This window comes from Falco cherrug, chromosome 1 (assembly GCF_023634085.1).
Source record: "Falco cherrug isolate bFalChe1 chromosome 1, bFalChe1.pri, whole genome shotgun sequence".
Lineage (NCBI taxonomy): Eukaryota > Metazoa > Chordata > Aves > Falconiformes > Falconidae > Falco > Falco cherrug.
Genome location: NC_073697.1, coordinates 127,526,420 through 127,550,256, shown reverse-complemented (window position 1 = coordinate 127,550,256; position 23,837 = coordinate 127,526,420). Strand labels below are relative to the sequence as shown.

General features: G+C 54.9%; 3 protein-coding genes and 1 long non-coding RNA gene across 10 annotated transcripts; 3 read left to right on the top strand and 1 right to left on the bottom strand.

Moving 5' to 3' along the window:
* Positions 1 to 3,549: 3,549 nt before the first annotated feature.
* On the bottom strand, positions 3,550 to 8,341 carry LOC129735265 (uncharacterized). Its single transcript, XR_008730687.1, has 2 exons — positions 7,182 to 8,341; positions 3,550 to 3,965 (listed from the first exon to the last, which is right to left on the bottom strand). It is a non-coding gene; the product is annotated as an uncharacterized LOC129735265 (long non-coding RNA).
* On the top strand, positions 3,960 to 7,191 carry MYADML2 (myeloid associated differentiation marker like 2). Its single transcript, XM_027801332.2, has one exon. It carries the CDS (start codon positions 4,532 to 4,534, stop codon positions 5,438 to 5,440), a length of 909 nt encoding a protein of 302 aa, XP_027657133.2. The 5' UTR covers positions 3,960 to 4,531; the 3' UTR covers positions 5,441 to 7,191.
* A 1,326-nt stretch (positions 8,342 to 9,667) lies between the features above and the next one.
* On the top strand, positions 9,668 to 16,004 carry PYCR1 (pyrroline-5-carboxylate reductase 1). The gene is made up of 7 exons (XM_055697684.1): positions 9,668 to 9,830; positions 9,902 to 9,972; positions 10,071 to 10,250; positions 11,140 to 11,361; positions 11,838 to 11,930; positions 12,336 to 12,499; positions 12,600 to 16,004. Exons 1-7 carry the CDS (start codon positions 9,764 to 9,766, stop codon positions 12,757 to 12,759), a joined length of 957 nt encoding a protein of 318 aa, XP_055553659.1. The 5' UTR covers positions 9,668 to 9,763; the 3' UTR covers positions 12,760 to 16,004.
* Positions 16,005 to 17,634: 1,630 nt separating this feature from the next.
* On the top strand, positions 17,635 to 23,654 carry MAFG (MAF bZIP transcription factor G). Of its 7 annotated transcripts, none has more exons than XM_055697666.1 (4): positions 17,635 to 17,658; positions 22,008 to 22,069; positions 22,157 to 22,552; positions 23,137 to 23,654. In XM_055697666.1, exons 2-4 carry the CDS (start codon positions 22,034 to 22,036, stop codon positions 23,194 to 23,196), a joined length of 492 nt encoding a protein of 163 aa, XP_055553641.1. In that variant the 5' UTR covers positions 17,635 to 17,658; positions 22,008 to 22,033; the 3' UTR covers positions 23,197 to 23,654. The 7 variants fall into 7 exon arrangements, with proteins under 7 accessions (XP_055553641.1, XP_055553615.1, XP_055553649.1 ...); XM_055697640.1 differs by lacking the exon at positions 17,635 to 17,658 and adding an exon at positions 17,694 to 17,834; XM_055697652.1 differs by lacking the exon at positions 17,635 to 17,658 and adding an exon at positions 18,419 to 18,639.
* Positions 23,655 to 23,837: the final 183 nt, after the last annotated feature.

Genomic DNA, 23,837 nt, shown 5'->3' with positions numbered 1-23,837 from the left:
CTTATGACGAGATGTGATGCTTTCCCTCTGAGAGGGAAAAATTGTCTCCAAATGCATCGAATGGTTGAGCTAGAATTAAAATGCAACCAGGAAGTCAGCAGCTGGCAGCAGGATGTACGGACCTGCGCTGCACGGCTACCGGCCCAGGCACGGGCATTGAGCCATGCCAGCAGTTTCAGCCCTGAGCCAGAGGGCAGGTGCTGGGTCTCTGCTCACTGCGGGGATCACTGCTGACACAGCGCCTGAGAGACACTGGCTCTCGCCCTGCTGCCCCGCACATTAGCCCTCGTGCAGGAGGACCACCAATCTGATTGAGTAATGCACACCAAACCCAGCCGTGACACAGTGAGGTCTGTGGACAATTCCATTCTGCTGGTCCCACCACCTGGAGCCCCAAGCTGGACTGGGGGCAGTGGCAAGGGGAAAGTGCCACCCACGCTGGCGAGATGGCTGCTCTGAGGAAAGGTGTCTGTGGAGGCTGCTCATGGGGACAGGTTCCTTGGACAAGCAACTGGAATCAGCATTAGTACTGTGAAAACATAGCAAGAGGATGGTAGCAGCAGTGGGACAGCATTGCTGCTGCCTCAGTTCTGCAGTGCCTGCTGCAGCCATGCAGCAGATGATGAGGCTCTTGTTCCCCACACTAGCCCCTGCTACTGTGTCCTGCTGGCAGTGCACCTCCTGCATGGAACCCAGGCTAAACATCTGGCCAGTTCTGTAGCCGTGGTTTCTTCTGCGCCAATCAATGTCTTGCTTTGTAAGATGCTGTGACTTACCCTTTAGGAGGCACTGGTCTGATGCATGGGCATGTACAGGGCTTCTCAGTGTTCATCTGAATTGCAGAGCTGCCACGCCATTCACCAGCAGATGTCTGTGGTTATGGGTCTCCTGTCAGAACAAACCTTAAACTGTGTCAGGATCTCGAAGGAGTACCATAACTGCTGAGGTGATGGGGTGCAAGAAGTGGTGGTTTCTAATTCATGACCTTCCACCTGATAACCTGCTTACATGTTTCTAAAGTGAAAAGAGAATTTAAGTGCTTTGGCAGCACACCTGTGTGATGCTGGGAAATGAGCCTGCTGGCAGCACCTGAAGGGTCTGGGCACCCACAGAGGCCGGAGACCTGCGCATTCAAATTCAACACTCACACAGATGGTAGCAGTCCCTCTGGTGCACCACTCCTGCCCACTCTTCATTCCGGGAACCGTTGCCCTCAGCTGATGCCACCTCCCGGTGCTGAGGGCTCTCTGGAGTGCTGCTGTTTCTCATGGGAAGCGAAAGCCCAGCAGCAGGGCCAGCTGCTCGGAGTCTAGGCACCACCGATGGGCCACAGGGCAGCTGGGGGTGTCATGACCATCCAGCCCATGGCACCAGGACCTTGCAAGCAGTCGTCCTCAAGCATGTCTTGACAGGGAGCATCCCCTTGCTTTCTGCTCATGAGTGCATTGGTCCCTTGGTCAGGCAGGAGGTGATGCAGCAAGTTTCAGCATAAGCAAGAACACAGTGGGCTATAAACTGTAAAACTGTTCTTCTTCCATGACTGTGGAGTTCAGTGCAATGCCTGACTGACTGCCAGAATGCAAGTACCGAATAAACTTTTCCTCACTGACCCCACGTAGCCAGCGTGGTACGCTGCAGCCCAGTGCTGCAATGGGGGGTGTTGCAGGGGGATCAAAAGGGGCATCCTGCTAGGGCTTAAAGCGAAAAATTATGAGTGTCATCTCAGCTGTGTTTAGGTGCAGCAGAGCATCACTGATGGAATGCTGAGTCTACACAGGGGCAGCAAAGCAGTGTCCCCACACAGGATGGGTCAGAGTCCAACAGCAGCCACAGCTTTGCCTTGTAATGCAGCCCCCCTGTTTCGCAGGACGTGTGGCAATACAGACAGGGACACACTGCTGCTAAAGTCTGGAAAACTTCTGCTAGAGGTGAAGGATTAACATCACAGAGAGTCAAGAAGGGCAAGACCTCAGGGTGAGAGCACATTCACCTGGATCTCCTTGGTTCTTGCTGCATTTCCTGGCTGTTGTGATGTTAATTGTGCAGCTTGCACCCCAAATGAATGCAGGTCTTCTACCTTTAGCACCAGAGGTCATTTTAAGGAACATGGGAGCGATATTCATGAAAGAGACATCGAGGTTACAAGATGGTGACAAACCTGAAGGTAGGCACATTTTATCTTAACATCCACAGAATTTGTACTGTTCTGGTGCGAATCATTCCGTAAAGTTATGCCTGGCCTACAAAACGCTGACTGTGAGCTGCTGGAGTGCTGTAGCCACTGCTTTCCACCGTAAGCAATCCTGCTGTAACCCGTGTCTGTCTCCATTTGTCTCTTGTCTTAAGCCACAGCTGGATCACAAGTGACTTGCAGCAGCAATATGAGCTTAAATAGTTCTCGTCCAATCCCTCAGCCCTGGCTGCTCTGTCAGTGGTGCTGCTGCATGGGTACAACTGTGCACATCTGCAGCATAAATCAGACCAGCAATGGTTCCAGGTTAAAAATAATCCCTGTCAGGTGCATGTTTTCTGCTGTTCCTTTTTTTAAATCTGAGATTAGTGTCCTGATCCAGCCTGCAGAACAGTTGTGTAGGCAAGAGGTATAAGAGCAAGGGAGGGATGGGAAGAAGCAGCCAGAAAACAGACATGCTGCGTCACCTCCAAAGCTGATTTTATCCAAGCAGAGACTCACGTAAAGGCAGCGTGAGCTGCTGTGGTCGCACGTCCCAGGTGGTGGTCCTGCCTGCCAGCAGCACTGGTGCCAGCAGACCGTGCAGGCAGTGCATTGCTGAGAATGTGTGCTCTTCCAGGGGGTCCGGGAGCTTTCAGCTGCTTGAGCTCCCCAAGCTGGCCCATCTGAGTCCCCAGCTGCAGCACAAGGACGGGTCATGGGAGAAGGAGGAGCAGTGTCCTTCACCTGGACAAACCAGGCTGCCCCTGAACTGCATGCTAAGTTTATAAATTGGAGCAGACACTCTCTTTTGTCAGCTCTTTATAGTGTCTGTCACCACGTGTGGCAATTCATTGGCAGGTCACACATCATTATGCTAACATACAAATAAGAAACAATGATATTAAGCAATTATTACTGTTACCAAGCATGAGGGTCGATTATAATTCCCAGTTGGGAAGTTGCAGACTTTTTATCAGCACAGCTGATGACTACCTTGAACTGCTGAGAACAGTTTTAGGGCTCTGGGCTGAGCTGGCCCTCAGTCGTGCTGACTCCCTGCACCTGCCCAGGGCTCCTGGGATGATCCTGCTTCCATTCTGGGACCAGCTGCAGGTGAGGAGTCAGCAATGCTGCCATGAGGTAAGTAAGGAATTTTTCTACTGGGCTGTGTTTTTCATTTTTCCCATTCTGAAACTACATCAGAAATTTTCTTTGGGGCTTTTAGAGTTAGAATTAAGAGACTTCTGGGCAGAGACCCAGTTGGGGGAAATGTATAGCAAAAACGGCTACCTGGGAAAGCTTTGATCCAACAAGAGGGAGGGTTTGACACTGTGCATTGAAATCTGTGTTCCAAAACAAAGTTAAGCATATCAAAGCATTTTTTTTAAATTTATTTCAGTTGTGTTTGGTTTCAGCATTCAGAGATACAAGAATAACTGTTTCCCATACAAGTAAAACAGATACAGGAAAAACTTTAAGGAGATAGTGAGGACTGGCACTCGAAATCTTGACAGCCGCTTGCTCTTACAAGTGCTCAGGACACAGCATGGCCTTTCACAGCAGGTGAACAAATGGAGCAAAGTGAGTCAGCTTTTATTGTAGCCTCTGGCCTAAACCCTTTTATAGGGCTTGTGATGCCTCTGGGCTTGCACCCTGGCTCAGGGGGCTTGGGGTCTGCAGCACTGGGCTCCTGCTTGTGCAGCATGGCTGGATCACAGCCCGCTCCCACGGGCAGCCCCATGGCACGGGGCAGCTGCTGGGGGAACAGCAGCATTCTGGTGACCAAGTGCACCTAGAGGAACAGCAGAAGGATAATCAAGGGCCTCTGGTGGAGCTCACAGTTTCAGTGTTAAATAACATCGGCTTGCAGCAGTTGGGGGGGCAGGACTCATTCCAGCACTATTAATATAGCCCCTATTTATACTCCTAGACTCCTGCAAACGGCACAGCAGAGAGCTACAGCTGCAGAGCTAAAATGGAATAAATGTCAGCCTCCAGGGAGAAAGCAATCCTTTCAGCCATCATGCAGGAAAGGAGATGGTGAAAGGACAGAAGCTGGGGCAGGTTTCAGACCTGAGAAAGAGGAGCAAGCTGATCAAAGCACCCTGAGTTTGCAGCCAGTGGGCAGAGCCAGCCAGCAGCCTCCCTGCAGCCAGCAAGTCTGTGCGGAGAGGCTGCCAGGAACACATGCGCAGCCTCACAGGCAGCCCCTACAGTGCTGGTGGAGACAAGGTGGGGGTTTGGGCTGCTGCTCTACGGATCCGGTACCAGGTGTGACTCAGGGACAAAGGAGCAGAAGCCTGGAAGGACATTTGGTGGGGGGGAGGCATTAAGTGCATTGTCTGCTGGGCTGGGAAGATGATGGAGAGCACAGGAGGGCCATATCTGAACACCGCTGCCTTGACATCCCCTGTGGGAATAGCTCGTTTGCTGCAGATGACGTTTGGATGTACCACGTTCAGCCTGGTAGTCCATCAGGGGGGATTCAGCGCGGCCTACGGCACTTTCTGCATGTTTGTCTGGACCTTCTGTTTTGCTGTCACTGTCTTCATCATCACCTGCGAATTCACACATCTGCACAGCTGCCTGAGTATTTCCTGGGGAAACTTCACCGCTGCTTTTGCCATGCTCGCCACGCTCATGTCCATCACGGCTGCAGTGATCTACCCACTTTACTTTGTCCAGCTGGGCTGTTACCCCATCGGCTGTGAGGTGAGAGACTTTCGCATTGCAGCCAGTGTCTTTGCGGGCCTCCTGTTCATTGCATACACCACCGAGGTGTTCTTAACCAGGGCAAAACCAGGACAAGTCACCAGCTACATGGCCACCATCTCTGGGCTCCTGAAAATTGTGCAGGCCTTCGTGGCCTGCATCATCTTCGGGGCGCTGGTGAACGACAGCCAGTACAGCAAATACGTGGCAACGCAGTGGTGCGTGGCTGTCTACAGCTTTTGCTTCGTGGTGACGGTGGTGGTTGTGGCCTTCAGTGTCACAGGTAAGACTGCCTTGCTGTGGTTCCCCTTTGAGCGCTCTGTGGTCGTCTACACCTTCGCGGCCGTGCTGCTGTATGTGAGCGCAGCGGTCATCTGGCCGGTGTTCTGCTTTGACAGCAAGTACGGCTCCCCCCAGCGCCCCAGCCTCTGTGCCAAGGGCAAGTGCCCCTGGGACAGCCAGCTGGTGATTGCCATTTTCACCTACGTGAACCTGCTGCTCTATGTCGTGGACCTGGCATACTCCCAGCGCATCCGCTTTGTCTCCCACCTCTGAGATGCAGGTCTCCTGCTGCTGAGCCATCCCAGCACCATCAGCAACAGCAGTCGGGGATGCAGTGGGAGATGGGATGTGGGGAAGGGAGGTGCTGAGCAGGCATGTGCGCAAGAACCATCAACCAAACTTCAAGGTTAAGACTGACTGGACCAGCAAACTATCGACCTGTTGTGGGTGTGCTGCAGCTGATGCTGGGAAAAACCCATTCCATGTTGCTCATCATCTGCCTCAGCCACCCGCTGCCAGCGCAAAGAAACAACACGACTCCAAGTATGCAAAATGGCCTTTCATCTCCAGGTGGCAGAAGTGCTTGCCGCTGCAACAGCAGGTCTGCAGACTACCAGATTACTGAGCCAAATATTAGGAAAGACACCAAGGATTTTGAAACTGTTACCAGCGCTTAACCGTAATCAAGTGACTACCCAGGAAGTGGGAAAGTTAAAAGCTGCATCAAGGAACATCAGTTCTGGAGATGAAAAACAGTCCCTCAGAGTTTGGGTTAGTTTGGGCTATGTGGTGAGACACAAAGTGCTTGCAAGCGTGGGAAATTCCAGTCAGGATGTTTCTGAGAAGAACATCATAGTTGTAATAGCATTGCGAAGATTACCAGTCCTTCCCCTTCCTCTCCTCTCCTTAGCTGTTTAGCCCAAAAAAGAATATCCTCAAGCATGCACCTTGTGGGGAAGCATGGGATACTCCTATTTAGCAAACACGGAGTCACTACATAAGTGAAAATTTGCAAAATTGGGGCTCTTCTGCCAAGAACCAGGGTGCAGAACAGAGCCAAACTGCCAAATAGCCGTGTGTAACTCGACATCTTTGCTTGAGCAGGACCTGAAGGTACCTTGGCATGTGCTTTGCCCCAGTTCATATGCCACTGTTTCTGTATACTGATGTCAAGAATTTGTTTTTTTCTGGAAGCTTAAAGATAAATTCTGGAGGGAGGGAGGAAGGTCATGCAGAGATGGACTGATCTTGCAGCGCTGCACAAAAGATCAAACTGGGCCAGGGGGGCACAGACGGGACAGGGTGCAACAAAACTTGCATATGACGGTAAGGCACTGGGAGCGCTGCCCCAGAGCAGATCAGGCATTAGGATTTCTGAGCTCTTTGTGTCACCAACCAGCTGCATTTCTGTGACCTGTCCCTGACAAAACACACACTTTGAAGTCCCACATTGCATAGCTCAGATTTCAGGCTTAATTGGGAGAAATGTTCTTCATTTCTGATCCAGCGAAAACCAAAGCAGTCTGAGTACTTGTGCAGAAAGCATACAGACTAGATAGGTTTGATTAAAATTGAAAGTAGCTGTCTTATTTTTATTAGCCGATTTATTTTTAACCAAATTAAAATAAAGCTGAATGGCACTTACATACTACATCTCCAAAGATTTGTATACTTTTGTCTTGCTCTCTGCACAGCTTTTCTTTCCCCAGACGCAGCTCTTCAGCTTTCTGCCAGAAAGCACAGCTCAATTTATTTTGGTTATGAAGCCTGAATCCAGCCCCAAAAAAGTATATACACAGGATGGCTGAGACCTCTGGCTGACATTCTTTGTAGCAGAGTCACTCAGGAAAAAGGAAGGAAACTTACTTTTCATCAGTGCTTTGTATGGGGTTTGAAAACCAAAGGGAAAAATTGTTGGGACAGAATGCGTTGGCTAATTCTGCTACCAGGTAAGAACCAGCCTTTAGCAGTGAGAATTATTAGCCAGAACCAGTATCCAGCATAAAATACCTACCAAACAGCCTTCCAAGGGCGGGGGGGGGGGTGTCTCCCCTGAAAGTCCCCATCAAGGGCAGGAGGTCTGGAAAAGAATGGTCCAGCAGGAGCTTGCCTAGCTTGTCCTAGGGTAAGCCCCAAGCCTTTCTACTGTACATATAAACCAGGACATTAGAGAGCTTTATTTCTTGCCACACAAACAATTTGAGCAGTTGTACAAATAAGAAATGCTGACTTGGGAAAAGGAATCCATTTGTATTGGAGGTGGTGGTGTACAAAGAGAGCAATTGCACACAAAAGGCACCTTGAGCATTTATGATGTATTCTTTTTAAACCCATCAACCTGGACAAATTAAACTGTTTCACACTTGAAAATTACTTAATTTTTGTTATTACAGAGCAGTAAAAATCCAACAGGTGACTGTGAACCATTATGAATTCTGTTCTAAAATTCCAACCTGCAAATGCAGGAATATTGCTTTACGAAAGCACCTTCCTATGGGCTCTGGGGGGCTCTGAGGGGTTGCTGGGTGCCAGGGTGAGGAACGTGGATGGCAGGTATCCCCAGGCAGGGCTGCTCATCCCCAGAGATGGCTCTGCAGGTCTTTTGGGCAGCGAGGTCTGCCAGAACGCCCCTCAGCTGGTTAACGCTTTTTTCAGCTGTGCATTTGCTTGCTTTTTGCTGTGAAGATTTTGCAAAGTAGGAGCAACTAGTGGGAATGTGGTATCTGCTCATGGCACAAGCTGATGCCACTCACACGCTGTCAGGGATGAAGAGAAAGGCCCAAGGCAAACAGGTAACTGGGAAACAATGGGGGTAAAATGGAGTGCCTTCACAACGAGAAGTAAACAGAATTTAACATGGAAATCATGATACCACTGACTGGAAGAGTGGAAAGACAAGTCATTGCCAAGAACAGTGTGTTCAGATTTAGCTTTCTCATCTGCCAGCCAAAGACTGAGCAAAAAATGTTAGCATGGTCAAAATGGCAAAAAATGATTGTGTGGACAACAATCCACTCTTTTAGGAGAGAAAGAAAAAAAAAAAACCAACCTCATGCTTCAGTGGTTAAAACACTCACTAACCATTGGAAACTATGAGATTACCCAATCTAGGACGGAGATCATCAGATACCTGCTTAATACGATTTTAACAACCAACCCTGTAACGATTCAGTTAATTAAGAAAGAGAGAGATTTCTATTTCCAGAGCTCTCTATTTCCAGAGCTTTTCTTTCCCCTTAATAAATCATGATCAAGTAACTTGCCATGAAACAGGCGCCAACGTTCTCACTGTTTTGGTGAAGCGGTGGCAGAACGTGCAGGCATTCATTTGGAATTGCAGGTTTGTGCTGCGGGTTTGTGCTGCAGTCGGTGCAAAGGCCTCCAGGGGATCCCGGCCCGACAGAGAGAGAAAAGACCTGGATTTAGAACGGGTTGGGGTCTGGTTTGGTTTGGTTGGGGTTCCCCCCCTTCTCTTTCTGAAGACTTGGGTTCAGCATTCCCCAAAGACAACCTTTAAGAGCACTTATCCGCAGGAGTTACACCGAGATTTTTTTGTCAATAAAGGAGTAAGGAAAAAGCCAAACGGGGGGATGGGGACAGGGACAGGAGGCAAGAAAAAGAAACCAGCGCAGTAAGTCGACATTAGGAAAAGATACGCGCTGCCTGGTGCCCGCGGTCTATAGCGACGTGTTTCAACGCATCTTTGCCTCTGCACAGCCGGTCCCTGAGGGAGTGCGGCCGCGGCCATGCGGGACCGTGCCCGGGGCCGTGCAGGGCTGTGACCGGGGCTATGCGGGACCGTGACCGGGGACGTTACGGGGGCGCGCCCCGCCCGCCCCCTCCCGCAACCGCGGACCCGCCCGTTGCGCTGACACGACTTGCCCGGTTATCGGGCCACCAAAGCCCCGTCCCGGGGCAGCGGCTGCCCGGGCGGGGGGAATGGGGCCGGGGCCGCTTCCCGGAGAGGCACCCCCGGAGCCCCTCCCCGCCTGCTGCTGGCCCAGGAGGCGGCGGCGGCGGGAGGACACGACGAGGACCGAGGACCCCTTCCCGCACCTGCCGCGACCGCGCGGCGCTGGAGGGGCCGCGGCATCGCGGGAACGTCCGGGGGAGCAGCTGGGGGGCCCGCCCCGCCCTCCCCGCCCTCCCCGCCCTCCCCGCTGCCGACAGGCACGGCGGGCACGGCGGCCCGGGAAACGGGGGGCGCTGCTGGGGGGCAGCCGGGAGCTGGCGGTCCAGCCCCCCCGCCCCGGCCGGCCCCCCCCGCGGCGGTGCCCGAACCTTCCAGAACGGCGCGCGCCACCAGCCAGCGGCTGCGGCGGGAGGACAGCGCCCCCTAGCGCCGCGGCGCGGCACCGAGCGGACACCGGCGGCGGTGAATGATGCAATACCCGCTGCCGGTTGCCCCAATAGCTGGCGAGAGCCGCGCTGGTGTCCCCGCCCCTCGCCCCTGAGTGGCGGAGAGCCGGAGCGGCCCCGCCCCGCCCCTCGCCGATTTGCTGCGCGCCGGCGCCCGGCGCTGCTCCCCCTGCGGCCCCACCTCCCTGCGCGGTGCGCGGCCACGTGGCCGGTGGCCGGCGGCGGCGGGGCTGAGCCATGAGCGTGGGCTTCATCGGCGCCGGGCAGCTCGCCTTCGCCCTGGCTAGGGGCTTCACGGCGGCAGGTGGGCGCAGGGTGCGGCGGGCGGGAGGGGGGCGCGGAGCCGCCCGGGCTGACGCGCGGTGCTGTCCGCAGGGGTCCTGGCCGCGCACAAGATCACGGCGAGCTCCCCGGACACCGAGCTGCCCACCGTCAGCGGGCTGCGGGTGAGTGCGGGCGGCGGGCGGGCGGGCGGCGGCGCGACCCCGGCGGGCCGCCCCCGTGACGGCGCTCCCGCTTCTCCCCTCCCCCGCCCCCGCTGCAGAAAATTGGTGTGAACTTCACGGTGAGCAACAAGGACACGGTGAAGAGCAGCGATGTCCTGTTCCTGGCCGTCAAGCCGCCCATCATCCCCTTCATCCTGGAGGAGGTGGGCCCCGACATCGAGGCCCGGCACATCGTGGTCTCCTGCGCGGCCGGCGTCACCATTAGCTCCATCGAGAAGGTGAGGGGCTGCGGGGGCCGGGGGCCCGCCGGGGTCAGAGCCGGTGCGTGCGGGAGCCGGCGCGGAGCCCCCGCAGCCGCCCCGCAGCGGCATGGGGCACGGGCCTCGCTCGGCCCACAGCGGTGCTGCAGCTGCCCGGCTGCTTCGGGGCCCCGTTGCCCGCCCTCGTCAGAACAAGCTGTGAGAGCCTTGGCGCCAACTCTCCCCGCCCGAGGTGTTGTCAAGTCCCTTTCCGCTCAGCAGCGTTGGGCTGTCTCCCAGGAATTTCTGCAGACGTTGTGCTAAGTCTCTGCGGGAGCTGGTGTGGGAGAGAGTGGCACAGGTTGTCGCTCCCAGCTACAGCCTTGCCCACCTTCCTGTTTGTTGGTACTGCCTAAGACTTGACACTTAAGTTTTGGCCGCATCAGCTTAAAGGAGGACGTTTGGAATATGGGAGACTGTTTTTCCTCTGCATGTGTTGTTGGTCTTGCACATGGGGAGCCCCTTCCTAGACAGCCTGTTTGGTATGCCAGATATGCACTGAAGCTTGTTTTTCTCTCTTCTTTCTTTGTTTCTCTCTCTCTTTCGCTCTCTCTCTTTCGCTCTCTCTCTTTCGCTCTCTCTCTTTCGCTCTCTCTCTTTCGCTCTCTCTCTTTCGCGCTCTCTCTCGCTCGCTCTCTCGCTCGCTCTCTCGCTCGCTCTCTCGCTCGCTCTCTCGCTCGCTCTCTCGCTCGCTCTCTCGCTCGCTCTCTCTCGCTCGCTCTCTCTCGCTCGCTCTCTCTCGCTCGCTCTCTCTCGCTCGCTCTCTCTCGCTCGCTCTCTCTCGCTCGCTCTCTTTCGCTCGCTCTCTTTCGCTCGCTCTCTTTCGCTCGCTCTCTTCTTTCTGTCTCAAATAATTTTCTGCCCTAAGAAACTCTCTGCCTTCTGCCCCACACCAAAAGTGATCAGGTGCATGACCAACACGCCAGTGATTGTCCGGGAAGGTGCTACAGTCTATGCCACCGGGACTCACGCGGATGTGGAGGATGGGAAGCTCCTGGAACAACTGATGGCCAGTGTAGGCTTCTGCACTGAGGTGGAAGAGGACCTGATAGATGCTGTAACAGGGCTCAGTGGCAGTGGCCCTGCGTATGTATGTGCTGCTTTCTCAGCTTGTGGCGGTCTTGGGGAGAGCAGTAGGCTTTGCATATGGTGAAAGTCTATGTGACTTCAGTTTGTCATTTCTTGTTTTTTTCATCACTCACATTCATGACAGGACAGGTAATTCTGGTATCCCATTTATAAATGCTTTGGGTCAACAACAAAAGTCCATTACCAGTCAGACAAGTCTGAAGTCCATAGCCAGCATGCATTGTCCACATGTCCGTGTTGCAAAACGTGGGACTGTAGTTAGTACAATGCAAAAGCTGAATTTCTCCCATTCCCCCACCCCTGAGCTGGAACTCGTGGGAGGGAAGCCTGGTGTGGCCCCCATGCAGTAAAGGGGGACGTTTTTGTCAAGTGATAGGAGTCACGGTGTAATCCTGGAGGTCTGGATTCTCTGCTCACTGAGACTATCAGTCTTGGAGTAGAGCCTTTCGGTCACCCTCTTCCTCTGTCTGGTTTCAGGCGTTCACTGCCCTGGATGCTCTTGCAGATGGGGGAGTGAAAATGGGACTTCCCCGCAGGCTGGCTGTTCGACTTGGAGCGCAGGCTTTGCTGGTCAGTGTTTCCTACTCCAGAACATGTTTGAGTCTATGCCTGCTCTGTGCAGAGTATTCTGCATGTCACAATTTGAAATTATCTCAGTCATTTTACTGAATCTACTTTAAAAAACCTGTTTGCTTTGACTGCACGCAGTTTCCCAGTGAGGGGATGTGGGAAGTGTCTGCAGCAATCTGCTGGTGCTGATGGTGTAGGAGCTGGGGCCTGGGGAACCGTGACTCCTCTGTAGGCCTTTTCAGCTCTGAAAAGTGTTTTAGCAGCCTGCTGATGGCTCTTGGGCAGGAGCCCCAGTTTTGCCCACTGTGAGTGTTAGGTGCCGCTTTGTGCAGTGGAGAACAGGAGTATTTGACAGCCAGTTCCTCAGTCAGAGCTCTGTCAGATGTTTTCTCTTCCTCGCTACAGGGTGCTGCCAAAATGCTGTTAGAATCTGAGCAGCATCCTGGTCAGCTGAAGGACAACGTCTGCTCACCTGGGGGAGCCACCATCCATGCCCTGCACTTCCTGGAGAGTGGTGGCTTTCGCTCACTCCTAATCAATGCTGTGGAGGCTTCCTGCATCCGGACAAGGTGGGTGCCTAGGAAGTCCTAAAGAGCCTGAAAAACTTGCGCTCCATACTCCCTGTCTCTTCCTTTTGCTATGTCTTTCTTTCTCACCACCCCATTGCAGGGAGCTGCAGCATCTGGCAGACCAAGAGAAGATCTCTGCAGCAGCCATAAAGAAGACCTTGTTGGATAAGGTGAAGCTGGAGTCTCCTTCTCTGTCTGTGGCACCTGCCAGCAAAGTCAGCCTGTTTACCAATAGGAGCTCCAGCAGCAAGAAGAACTGACCAGACCACGGTAGTCTGGCCATGCTGAACATGAGCCTCCTCCATGCCCTTTCCTTCTTGTCTAAGGAAAAATGCTTACTCTGAATGTTGGTGTCCCCCATACTCAGCACTTGGCTTACAGCAGCTGTGGAGCAGTGCAACGCTGTAGAGGAGGGTCTTTAACCTGTAGTGGGGTCAGTGCAAACTGTTCCTGGCATTGCTGTTCTCTGTTGGGCAGGGGTGTACCATCATTGGAGCTTCGTCAAGGGCATTGTTTGTCCAGAAGGCTTGCATAATTCTAGGACTCAGGCAGTGTTCAAGGTGTCCCGTGCAGAAATGGTTGCTAATAGGATTTTAAGAGGTTTCAGAATGCCTTTTGGTTTCAAAGGTTTGAACCAGGCCTGGATCTCTCTTGCTTCATCTTGCATCTGGTGTCAGAGCTTGTGTCTTGTTGCTGTCTTTCTTTGCTAGAGCAGATGCTGCCACACAAAAGCAGTGCTGGGTGTTACACTAGAGGCTGGGCCCTAAAGCGTCTCTCATAAGGGACCAAAGTGCCTCTGCCCCATCTCCCATCTTGCTTGACTTTGAGACAGATGGTGTGAACCTCTGGACCGCACTCTGTTTCTCTCTTTGGTGGCTGCTCTGTCTGGTTTGGGGAACCATGAGCTGCTCTCACTGTTCCTCCTTCACTGCTAGCCTTGCTTGGGTGTTTGGCCAGGTGGTGGGGTGGGTGGTCAGTGCTCCCTTTTTGCTCTCTGACACCTCTTCGTGCTCTCCATGGGCAGAATCTGTTCCCATGTGCCTATGGATATCTCTCAGTGTCACTGTGCACTGCGATGCTCTCCCTGCTCTTTTCACTGCTCCTGGGGCAGCTGGGAGCAGAGCTGAAATCAAGGACAACCTCCTCCAAAGAAAGTCAACTTCTTTACCGTTTCCTTAGACTCAGGAAGGGTTTTTTACCTTGGTGCTGAGCTGCTGTGTGGTAGCAGGGCTCTTCCTCAGCACCCTTCCTTGCATCAGGCTGTACCTCCTTGGACTGCAGTGTTGATGCCTGTTGACAGCGGCTGCTTCAGCTTGTGCAATCCAGCCGTGTTGTGGTGGACTGACTGTCCCTCCACAACAGCATTTCTCCCAGCAAAGCCCCTGGGCTGGTGAAATCTCCAGCACAGCAGCCAGCCCTCTGTGTCACTTTATATTGGCACAGTTATGTCTCTGGTATTTTCTAGACAGTTTCTTTTTCGTTACTGTTTTTCTGAAGGTGTTGCACTGCTAATAGCTAGAAGGGGAAAACACCTAGAAAAAAGTTCAGGGCTGCTTCATGCAGTTGTGTCCCTAGTTCTTTAGAACAGAAGACTGAAGGGAAACACTGAGTCATCTGATGTGACTTGTGGCTCAGATCTTGTCCCATGTCACCTAGCTTGTCCTGCATGAGACCTCGGAGGAAAATCAGTTCCAGCTTGGCACAAAAGAAGCTCAGGAAGGACTTCAGAATGCCTGATGCCTGTCCAACAACAAGCACTTGCTTGGTGAAACATGCAAATGACTACACTTGTGCAGAGGAGAAAGACCCTTGCTTTTCTGGTCTGGAGAATTTCCCATCTGACTTAAGTTTGTGAGCAAGAAACAGCAGTGAAGGATGGGGGGTAGGAGCAGTGCCTTCTGCCCCTGCAGCTCTACTTGTGAGGGAGCTAATCTGGCCAGGGCTGTGGTAGCAGCAGGTGGAGGGTGGCCCTGCTCAACCCTTCCTGCTGGCTAGCACAGCCCCGAGTGCCAGGCCAGGCGTGAGCTGGCACTGTGCAGTGTCAGGACAACATGGCACTTCCCTTCCCTGGGCCCACCAGGGAAAGGAATCGGGGAGGGTTGCAGACAAAGGGCAGAAGGAACCAACGCTCTGATCAGACAGAAGGCAGATTGCAGCCTGTCACCCGGAAGGCCAGTTAACCGTTCCTTCAGGCACAGTCTTGGAAGCCAGCCCCAGAACAGCAGCAAAGAGAAGGTTGTATCTACTGTTTTCTATGGTATCTTTATAGCCAATGTCCCTGCGTGGCTTCCGTGCCTCTCCACATTTCTCCCACAGCCTGAGTCCATTTCCAAGCCAGAAAACTGCCCAAGGTGTGCAAGCTGCCACAGCTCTTCAGCAGGGCTGCCATGGGAACAGCATGCTGCAGGGGGTGGGATGGACTTGGGTGGGTAACTTGTACTGTGCTCCACCTTGGGGTGTAATGCAGGAGGGATGATAAAAGGGGGATGTTTAAGATGGGCTTATTGTCTCCTGAGGAATCCTGGATGTGCAGGCGATGCACAAAAAGCATTTTGGTATTGATGCAGAGGCTGCCAAAGACCACCTGGAAAAAAAACCCAATCTAACACCAAGGAAAGCTTGGAAGGGTGTGAACAACAGTAGGGAAACAACTCGTTAAGGGAGTAGGGGGTGGAGGTCCCCTGAGCCGAGGGTCTCCAACACTCAAGGAATGTTGGACACTGGCGAGATCAAACGAAAGGTTAGTTTGTATGAACTAAAGACTGGTAAGAGGGAGCAGCCTGCTGAGGGGTGAGTAATGGCCCCGGAAGCAGCAGAGTCAGCAGGAATCTGCAGTAACTGGGGGACAGGGAAACATGCAGGGGGAGATTGCACCCGCTGACTCAGTTCAAGGTCAGAGGCTTGCCCCTCCGTGCTTGTAAGGAGCATGTGTGCAAATTTACACGGCAAACGAGTCTGACTTTAATAAGGGGTGGTCTGCACTGAAGGATAAGAATAAAAGAGGAAAGCAAGTGCCATTTTAGGAGGGAATAAGAAAAAAAGCAGAAGGGACTTCTGGATGAGTGCTCCTACAAGAAATACCCCGTTGGCAGGCCCAATGCTGGATCCAGGACTTGTGATGTCTCTCTCCCCCTCTACCTCCACTGCCACCCCCCTGCCCCCTTCTCTTATTCTTTTACCTTTTTTTAGTAAGTAATGCAAGGCATAAAACTACATGCACAGCAAGTGATAAGCATTTCTGCTGCTCGGTTATCTACCAGTGAGCCTGACTATGGAATACAAAGTCTTTGTTTACCTGTGGTATTGTGTATACTCTGTTCCAACCAAGAAAATCGGTGAATCTGAGTCACTCCTCCCTCCTTGGCAGGATGTGACACAAAGGTGCTAGTGATGTTAAAGCATTTTTAGTGTTAGGCTTTTGGCTGGTAGCAGGGTACGACCCTATAGGCATGTCAGATGCTTACTCCTCTTCCCTCTTTATATAATAAACCGCTTCTCTGACAGAGTGCTGCGTTTGGTCTGGGTATGTCTCTTGCCCCTGGTAGCAGGCGTTGGGTCCTTGCTGCCTGCAGTGAGTGTGCTCAAGGCTCTGAGGATGGTTTGTCTGGGTGTGGGACTGGGAAGTGCACTGGCCTGTTTCTCCTTGTCATCCAGGGTCCCTAAGCAACAACACAGAAGTTGTTCTAGGGCCCTGTGTGACCAGTTTGCAGAGATTTAAAGGGAGGGGAGAAAGCCCAAGAATCCTAACCCTTTAGGCTTTCTAGTGGTTCTGCCACTGCATGCAAATTCCATGGGGGGTGAGTGGATGCTGCATGTTCCTCCCTTTCCCATGTCCGAGGCTGTGAATACCCTGCACAGGCAGGCCAAGCTAGAAGTGAGATGGCTTAACTACTGGCTGATGCAAAACAAAAGGGTGCATTGCAGAAAGACTTTCCACTTGGCTGATAAAAGTGTGATGCAGAATAAAAGGTAGGGTGGCTAAGCCTGAGCCCTTATGCAAGGGAGGCTTATGGGCTGCCCCAGCATATCCCCAGAGAGGCAGAGCTATAGGCGAACTTCCCAGATGCTTGTAGACCTGTAACAGCTGGCTGCCACAGCAGATGGCAAAGCCAGCCTGCCAAGGGCCACAGGAGCCCCACAGAAAGAAAGTTTACATCTCCTGCAAGAATGGCAGAGCTGTTGCTGAATACCCAGGGCCCAGCCTATTTTCTCCTAAGGAGCACGCTTTTGCCGTTATGCTACCATAACTCCTGTATACCCACTTCCATTTCTGCACCTTCCACTTGTCCCTTGTCCTCTGCTGTACTCATCAGCCCTGCTTTGCTTGTGCACAGCAGTAAATGCAGCAGGCGCCAGTATCGCCGTGTTACGGACTCACAGCCGGAGCCGCACAGATGGGAGCGCCCAGAGCAGGGCGGGGGGCGGGCAGGGAGCACTGACAGCAGAGGAGCCAGCCCCGGTCTTAACACTTTTCAGCCAGCGCTTGCTTCGGCACTGGCACCAGGGCCCCGAGAGCGGCTGCAAAGCGCTCTAAGCGTTTTCGGCGGAGACTTTGCTACTCCTCCGTGCGGTTTCAGCAGCTCTAAGAAACTGTGGATGCAGCAAAGAGGGAGCGCAGGCTCTCCTGGGGGCGAGGACGCCTGTGTGCTGCTGGCTGCGCCGGGGCGGGAGCGGGAAGCGGGAGCGGGGAGCCGCGCTCTCCTCTGCGCTGGAGCCAAGTTAAACCGCAGGACGCGGAGTACCGAGCACACCCCTGTGGGGACAAGCACCCCCTGCTCCTGATGCGCGGCTGCTCCTCGCAGTGCACCACAACACGCGTGGGTGCCCGAGGAAGGGAGCTACACACCCCCGCTACCTCGACAGGTGCCCGGGACGCCGGTTCCGCCGCGGCAGGACGTCTGGCAGCGCGCCAGGCGGGCAGCCACTGCCAGAGGTGCCCAGAAGCCCCCGCCCCGCAACCGGTGTACCGGCGCTTTAGTGGGGCAGCGGGCGCGGCGGCTGTGTCAGGGCCCGCCCCGGCCCCGGAACTGCTCCGCGCACGGCTGAGGGAGAGGCACGGCCGGGGCCAGGGAGTCCCCGCGGCTCCGGGCTGGACACCACCCCGCCGCCGCCGCCCCTTTAAGACGCCGCCCCCGACAGAAACGTGCGTCCCCCTTAAGGTATGTGGCCGCTGCGCCGGGCGCTTCATGAATGGAGCCATGTGACCCAAATATCACGTGACGCGTCCGTGAGCGGCGGCGGTGGCGGCTCGCGGCGTCCCGTGGATCCTGGTCCCTCCCAGCGCGGCCTCCCCGCCCGGCCCGGCCCGGCCCGGCCCCGGCGGCTCCGTGAGGAGGTGAGCGGCACCGCTGGCGGCTGCGGCGGCGGCGGGCGGCGGCGGGCGCGGCCCGGGCGGCGGGCGCGGCCCTGGCACCGGGCGGGGCGGGGCGGCGGGCCGGTCCCCGGGGGCGGGCCGGGGCGGGCGCGGCGGGCCCGGGGATGCTAGCCGGGGCTGGCGCGGGGCGGCAAGGCCGCAGCCGCCGCTGACTCACGGCGGGGGTTCCGGGCCGCGGCCGCTCCGGCGCCGCCCGTCGCGCCGCCCGCCCCTGTCCCCCGCCCCGCCCGATTCCCCCGGGCAACAGGTGCGCGGCTCCGCCGGCCCGGGGCCCGGCCCCGCCCGCCGGCGCGTCCCGCCCCTCCCGCCGGCCTCGGTCGCCGCGCGGGCTGGCTGCCCCCGGGCTGGGCCTGCCCCGCCCCTCCCGGCCGCTCCGCCCCGGCTCCGGCGCGGCCCCGGACTCGCTCCCGCAGGGGGCACAGGCGCAGCCGCGGGCGGGTGCGAGGGCCTGGCCGGGCAGGCGGCCCCGCGGGGGTCCGCAGCCCCCGGCCGCCGCGCCCTGCTCCCGCCGCCTGCTGGCCGCTTGCTGCGCGACTTTCGTCCCGACCAGGGGGGCCGGGGGCTCGGGAGCCACCAAGGCGTCTCAGCCGTCCCCGCGCGGCGGGACAGCCGCCTTTCCGCTGCCGTCGCCGTTGCCGGCGGGGAGAAGGCTGGCGGCCGAGGGGCCACCCCGTCGCCGGAGCCCCGATGGGTGCGAGCCGAGGCTGGGGGTCTGCCCGCTGCCGCAGCGCCCGCGGAGTGGAGCAGGGTGGGCTCTGCCGTGGAAGTGAGCCCTGCAGTGGGGCTGCGGGGCGGGCTGCGGGGCGGGCTGCGGCGCCGGGCTGGCATCGAGCGTCGGAGCGTCGGTGTGCGTGTGTGTCTTGCTGCCCAGAGCTGGGGGTCTTGGCGGCCCGGGTTGCGTGGTTTTGAGCTGCACGGTTGGAGGAAGGGGAGGCTGGAAGGGGGCTCTGAGTGCCAGCTCTGAACAGCACTAAAAGCAGGTGGGTGGGCAGCTGCCTGGAGCGAGGAATTGCTGTCAGAGTGCCCTGGGTCGGTGCGAGCTCACTAGGGACTCGAGGGGAGACGGGGGCACAGGAGAAGTGCTGTCCTGACTTCGTAGGTAACTGGGGGAGTCACCTGACTCATCGGGATTCCTGGGAGGGCTGTGTGAGCTCATTTGCCAGAAAGCAAATAAGCAGAGTGTGACATCCACAGCGGGAGCATGAGTCCTGGTGCAGTGTGCTTGACTGTTGCCAGCAGACCACCCTCCTCCGCCTGCCGGGTACTGTGGGGCCTGTTGGGGAGCGCAGCCCCTTCCTCTCCCTCCCAGTCCCTCCCTCTCTCCCTCCCTCTCTCCCAGCATGATCTCTGGACCAGCCAGCGCTGGAACGGGTGACGTCACCGTGTTTACATGGGGCTCGTGGCATGGTTCTGCCATCAGGAATGTGGAGAATGGGGCCTGCGTTGAATCATGCACGGTGCTGTCAGCTCCCTTGTGCTGCCTGTGAGCTGAGGAGAGAATTGGCTGTGTTTGTGCTGAGTTCAGGCCTTTTGAGCTCTGGGGAAATATGTTGAGGTTGCATTTTCTTCATTGCAGTCATCGCGTTTGACACTTTTCAGCGTGATCTTTCTTCAGGAAGCTATCGACAGTGAGCAGTCGGCAGTCTGGAGAGTTAGGCCAAGTATGGTCTCTGTCTTGGTGCCAGTTCTCTGGGTGTCCTCTCTGTAAAGCTGCCAAACAGCTCTGTCTCTGATCCTTCAAATGGGACCCAGACAGTAGCCAACTAGTCTCTGGGTTGTTCTTCCCATTCTGCTGACTTATGTGTTGCTGTGTCTCATTTTGATCCCCTCAGGAAGGGGGACGAGGAGAGGTAGGATCACCAGGTGCTTTTGGGGATGGTCCTGTTACAGCTTCGAAGGTTGTTGTGGGAGGCTTCTGCCTGAGGATGTTGGACTCCTCTGGGTAAAAATGCTTGACTCTTTAAAGTTCAAGAGAAGTTAAATTGCTGTTGTCAGGGTCTGGGGCCAGCCTCTTCTCTTGCCTGCTGATAGCTCTCTCACCCCTGTCTCTCAGCTTTGGCAGAAGTCATGGTGAAAGGCAGGGATGAGTCGGTGCCTTCACAGCGTCTGGACAGCGTGAGCAGCCCTGCTGGTTCCTGAGCCCACCCCAAGGAGCTCTCTTCCCAGTGCAGTGCCTGATGCAGCACATTTGTTGCCTTGTTTTGTTTCAGCTCTGCTGTAACAAAGGAAGTTGAATGCTTGCCAGGCAGCTGGAAATTCTTTAGTGCCACAAGGCAAACAAATTTCTCTGGTCCCTCTGACCGTACCTGCTCTTGGTTCCCTGCACTCACCACAGAACAGTGGAGAGAGGTGCTGCCGGGCTGATGTCACTGGTGTCCCCAGCTATTCCCTTCCTTCTCCCCTTTTCCCAGGAGCCATGTTGTTTGCCCGGTAGGAGCAGAGGAAAGAAATACAACAGTATGGAAGAGTGAAGGCTTGATTTTATGAAGCAGTTGCTTATGTGCTTCACTGCAGCTACCTTCCTTGGATGGCAAAGTGACCCTTTCTATGCAGCCAGCACTGTCAGGTTGTAGCAGGCATCTCATTGGAAGGAGCATTGTCCTCTGGGTATAAATAGCCTGGCTCCTGGCAGGCTGGAGGCTTTGGGGACGTCTCTGCTGGTGTCCTGGGGAATGCTGACCCCGTTCACCTCTAATAGGTGGTGGATGCATTGCGGGGAGCCTGCACCACCGCTGCTAGAAGAGTGTAAATTTGTATTTGCTGAGTTGTGCATCTGATTCTTGGCTGTAACTGTACATCAGTGCCTCTTGTATTTAGCAAAGCAGCAGCAAACTAAATTGTTGTTGACTGGCACTGAAGAGACGAAAGGTACAGAGGTGTTTGTGGACTGTACTTGCGTGGGAATGCTTGCCTTGCTAAGGAGCTGTGTGGTTCCTGGCTGTTCAAGGTGCAGCAGTGTCTGTTGGGCAGTATCTGAGCAGATTAATTCACTGGGCAGTGTAGCAGCACTCTGAACTAAAGCCTGAGGGGAGGAGGTACACAGGGATGGAAACAGGAGTTTGGGTATGAGTCACTGTAAAACCAGGCCTGGGAATTGCTCTTAACCAGTTCTGAGGTCCTGTCTTCTGTGGCAGTGAGGGTGTCCACTCTCCTCTGGTTCTCTTCTCTGTTTTCTTATGACATACCTTTGCTCTGAAGATAAGGGAGGGAGAAGGTGGTTCTGGGCCCTGGCACTGCCAGGTACCAGGCAGGACTTTGTGACAGAAAAGACCTACAGCTGGGCTCAGCTTTGTGTGACCGGGAGGGGTGACGGCTGCTGAGGCATCAACCCATTTGTGATGGGATTCCAGCATGCCCAAATGCTTCCTTGTGCTGCAGTATCGGGTTGTTCTGTTCCTTGGGAAAGGTTGGATGCAGAACCTTGACTTGAACCTGGATGTGCTGGCTTTCCTGGGAAGCAGAAAAAGTTTGGAGAGGCGTGAGCACAGCAGTAGTGTTCTCCCATCCTGCAGGCTGCCCAGTGAGGCATGTTGTGGAGGCAGAGGCTTCACCTGCACTCCTTGCCCAGGGTCGCCTGTTCTTGAGCTGTACTGGTTGCCTAGGATGTGGTAGGACTCTTGTCCTGGGGAGTTTCTGGGCTGTGCTTGGGCACCTGTTGGAAGGGTGTGTCGGAGAGACAGGCTGCCTTGCTCTGCTTGGGAGTGACAAGGATGAGGCTGGGAGCAAGAGGCGCAGAGTGCCAGCATGCTGAGTCAGCATGACTGGCCCGGAGCAGCCATGCTCTGGACCCAGCCTTCTGCCTGCCAGGCTATTTTTGAAAATGTGGCTTCCGTGTATTCTGACTCCTCCTAGTTTTTTTAATTTCCCCCACCCCAAGTAAAAAAACCCAAACAACCCAGCATTGCCACAAAGTGTCTGTGGGAGCAGAGGTGTGGAAGGGCAGCAGTTTCTGTGCAGGGACAGAATCTGCTGCTTGTGAGTCCAGCTCAGCTGGGTGCTTGTGAAGCCTCCTCTGGGGAAGGAGGGGAGTGGGATGTGCAGCAGCACGGGGCGTTGCTGCTGGACTCTGCCACAGGAATGTCGCAGGCTCTGCTGTGTCCTGGGGGGGCTAACCTGACCTTCCTTCCCTTCCAGAACCTGATTGACAAGGCTGTCGTGTTATGACGACCCCCAACAAAGGAAACAAGGCCTTGAAGGTAAAGCAGCAGGTGGAGGAGAGGTGCGGGTGGTGGGTGCAGGCACCCGCTCCAGGTTTCACAAGCGTGTGCTGCCTTCTTTTCCAGGTGAAGCGGGAGCCAGGTGAGAATGGGACCAGCTTGACAGATGAGGAGCTGGTGACCATGTCTGTGCGGGAGCTGAACCAGCATCTACGGGGCCTGTCGAAGGAGGAGATCATCCAGCTGAAGCAGCGTCGGCGCACATTGAAGAACCGGGGCTACGCAGCCAGCTGCAGAGTCAAGCGTGTTACCCAGAAGGAGGAACTGGAGAAGCAGAAGGCAGAGCTGCAGCAAGAGGTGGAGAAGCTGGCCTCTGAGAATGCCAGCATGAAAATGGAACTCGATGCTCTCCGCTCCAAATATGAGGCTCTCCAGAACTTCGCCAGAACCGTGGCCCGGAGCCCTGTGACCCCGGCACGGGGGCCTCTCACCTCCAGTATGGGGCCCCTCATCCCTGGCAAGGTTGCTACTACTAGTGTCATCACAATAGTGAAATCCAAAACGGACGCCCGGTCTTAGTGAAGCGAGCATTGCCTGAGCTTGTCTGTGCAGGGCAATTAGGCACAAAACCAGCCTGGAATCCCCAAAGCACAAACCCTCCCCACATGGGTCCGGGTTCCTTCTACTTGGCCCAGGACTGGCCTGCTGATCACTCCAGTTTTATCTTGTTGTGTCCAGATTGATATGAGCAGTGGTGATGCGTCCCTTGTCCTGTGCAGACAGAACCTCCCACCCAGCGGTCTGTAGCCCTCGGGCACCCTTGGGACAGACTGTGAGATCTTGGTTTTCTAGCCAAAGAAAGTCTGTGCAGCGTGGCCGATGGCAGGGCAACAGAAGGGCTTGGGAAGGTCCAGAGGGAGGCTTTCTTCTGGGGGCTGGGAACCCTAATTTTTCCGGTCACTTCCAAAGGCTTTATTTCATTACTTTTCAAGGTGGTGCATCTCGGTGCCTGACTGCCAGGTGCCTGAACCTGCTGCTTTTGTCTCATTTGGTGCCCGTAGTTGCAGTTGGGGTGTTCTGTGTAATAGGTTTTTATTCCTTTCTAGGTGTGCCTCTGTGCCCTAGCAGTGGGTTTCCTTCAGACGTCTGTTGTGTTAGCTGTGTGAACTAGCGGTGGTGGAAAGGAAGATGCTGTTGTGCCCTGTTGCCTCTGCCCCAGCGATGAGGAAGGAGCCAGGACAGGGCCCTTGCAGGGGCCCAGCACCCCAGGGGAGGGGGGGAAGGTACCGTGTTGACTGCAGGCCGGTTTTGTGCCTAATGTGTTGCACCGAACAAGACCAAAATCACTAGTTGTTCCCGTGTTTTGAGGGTATCAAGTGTCTCTAGTGTGATGGTTTACACAACCAGTTTATGTGGTTAAATAGCCCTTTATTTAAAGAGAGAAACATCATTTTAAGAGTTATTAAATTATCTAAGTTTAAAATTAAAATCGGACAGAAGAGAGAGCGTATTTATAATCAGCTTTTTTATCTGAGAGGGCGAGAATATTTGACCATACAAATGGGGAAATATTCTCGGAGACTTTGCTAGTTAAAAGTTAATAAATAAATAATTTTAAAGTTTCTCATGAACCTCCCGCAAACTGTTTGTGGCTCTGAGGTTAGTTTTTATAAAGAGTTACCAGACTTTATTTATAAAACTTAGAAAAAGACAAAAAAAGAGGCAAGTCCTGTTTGATATCTTTTTGCAATTGTACCAAAAGTGACTTATTCTTGACCTTGCTGGCTGCCGTTGTGTCCCCTTGTGT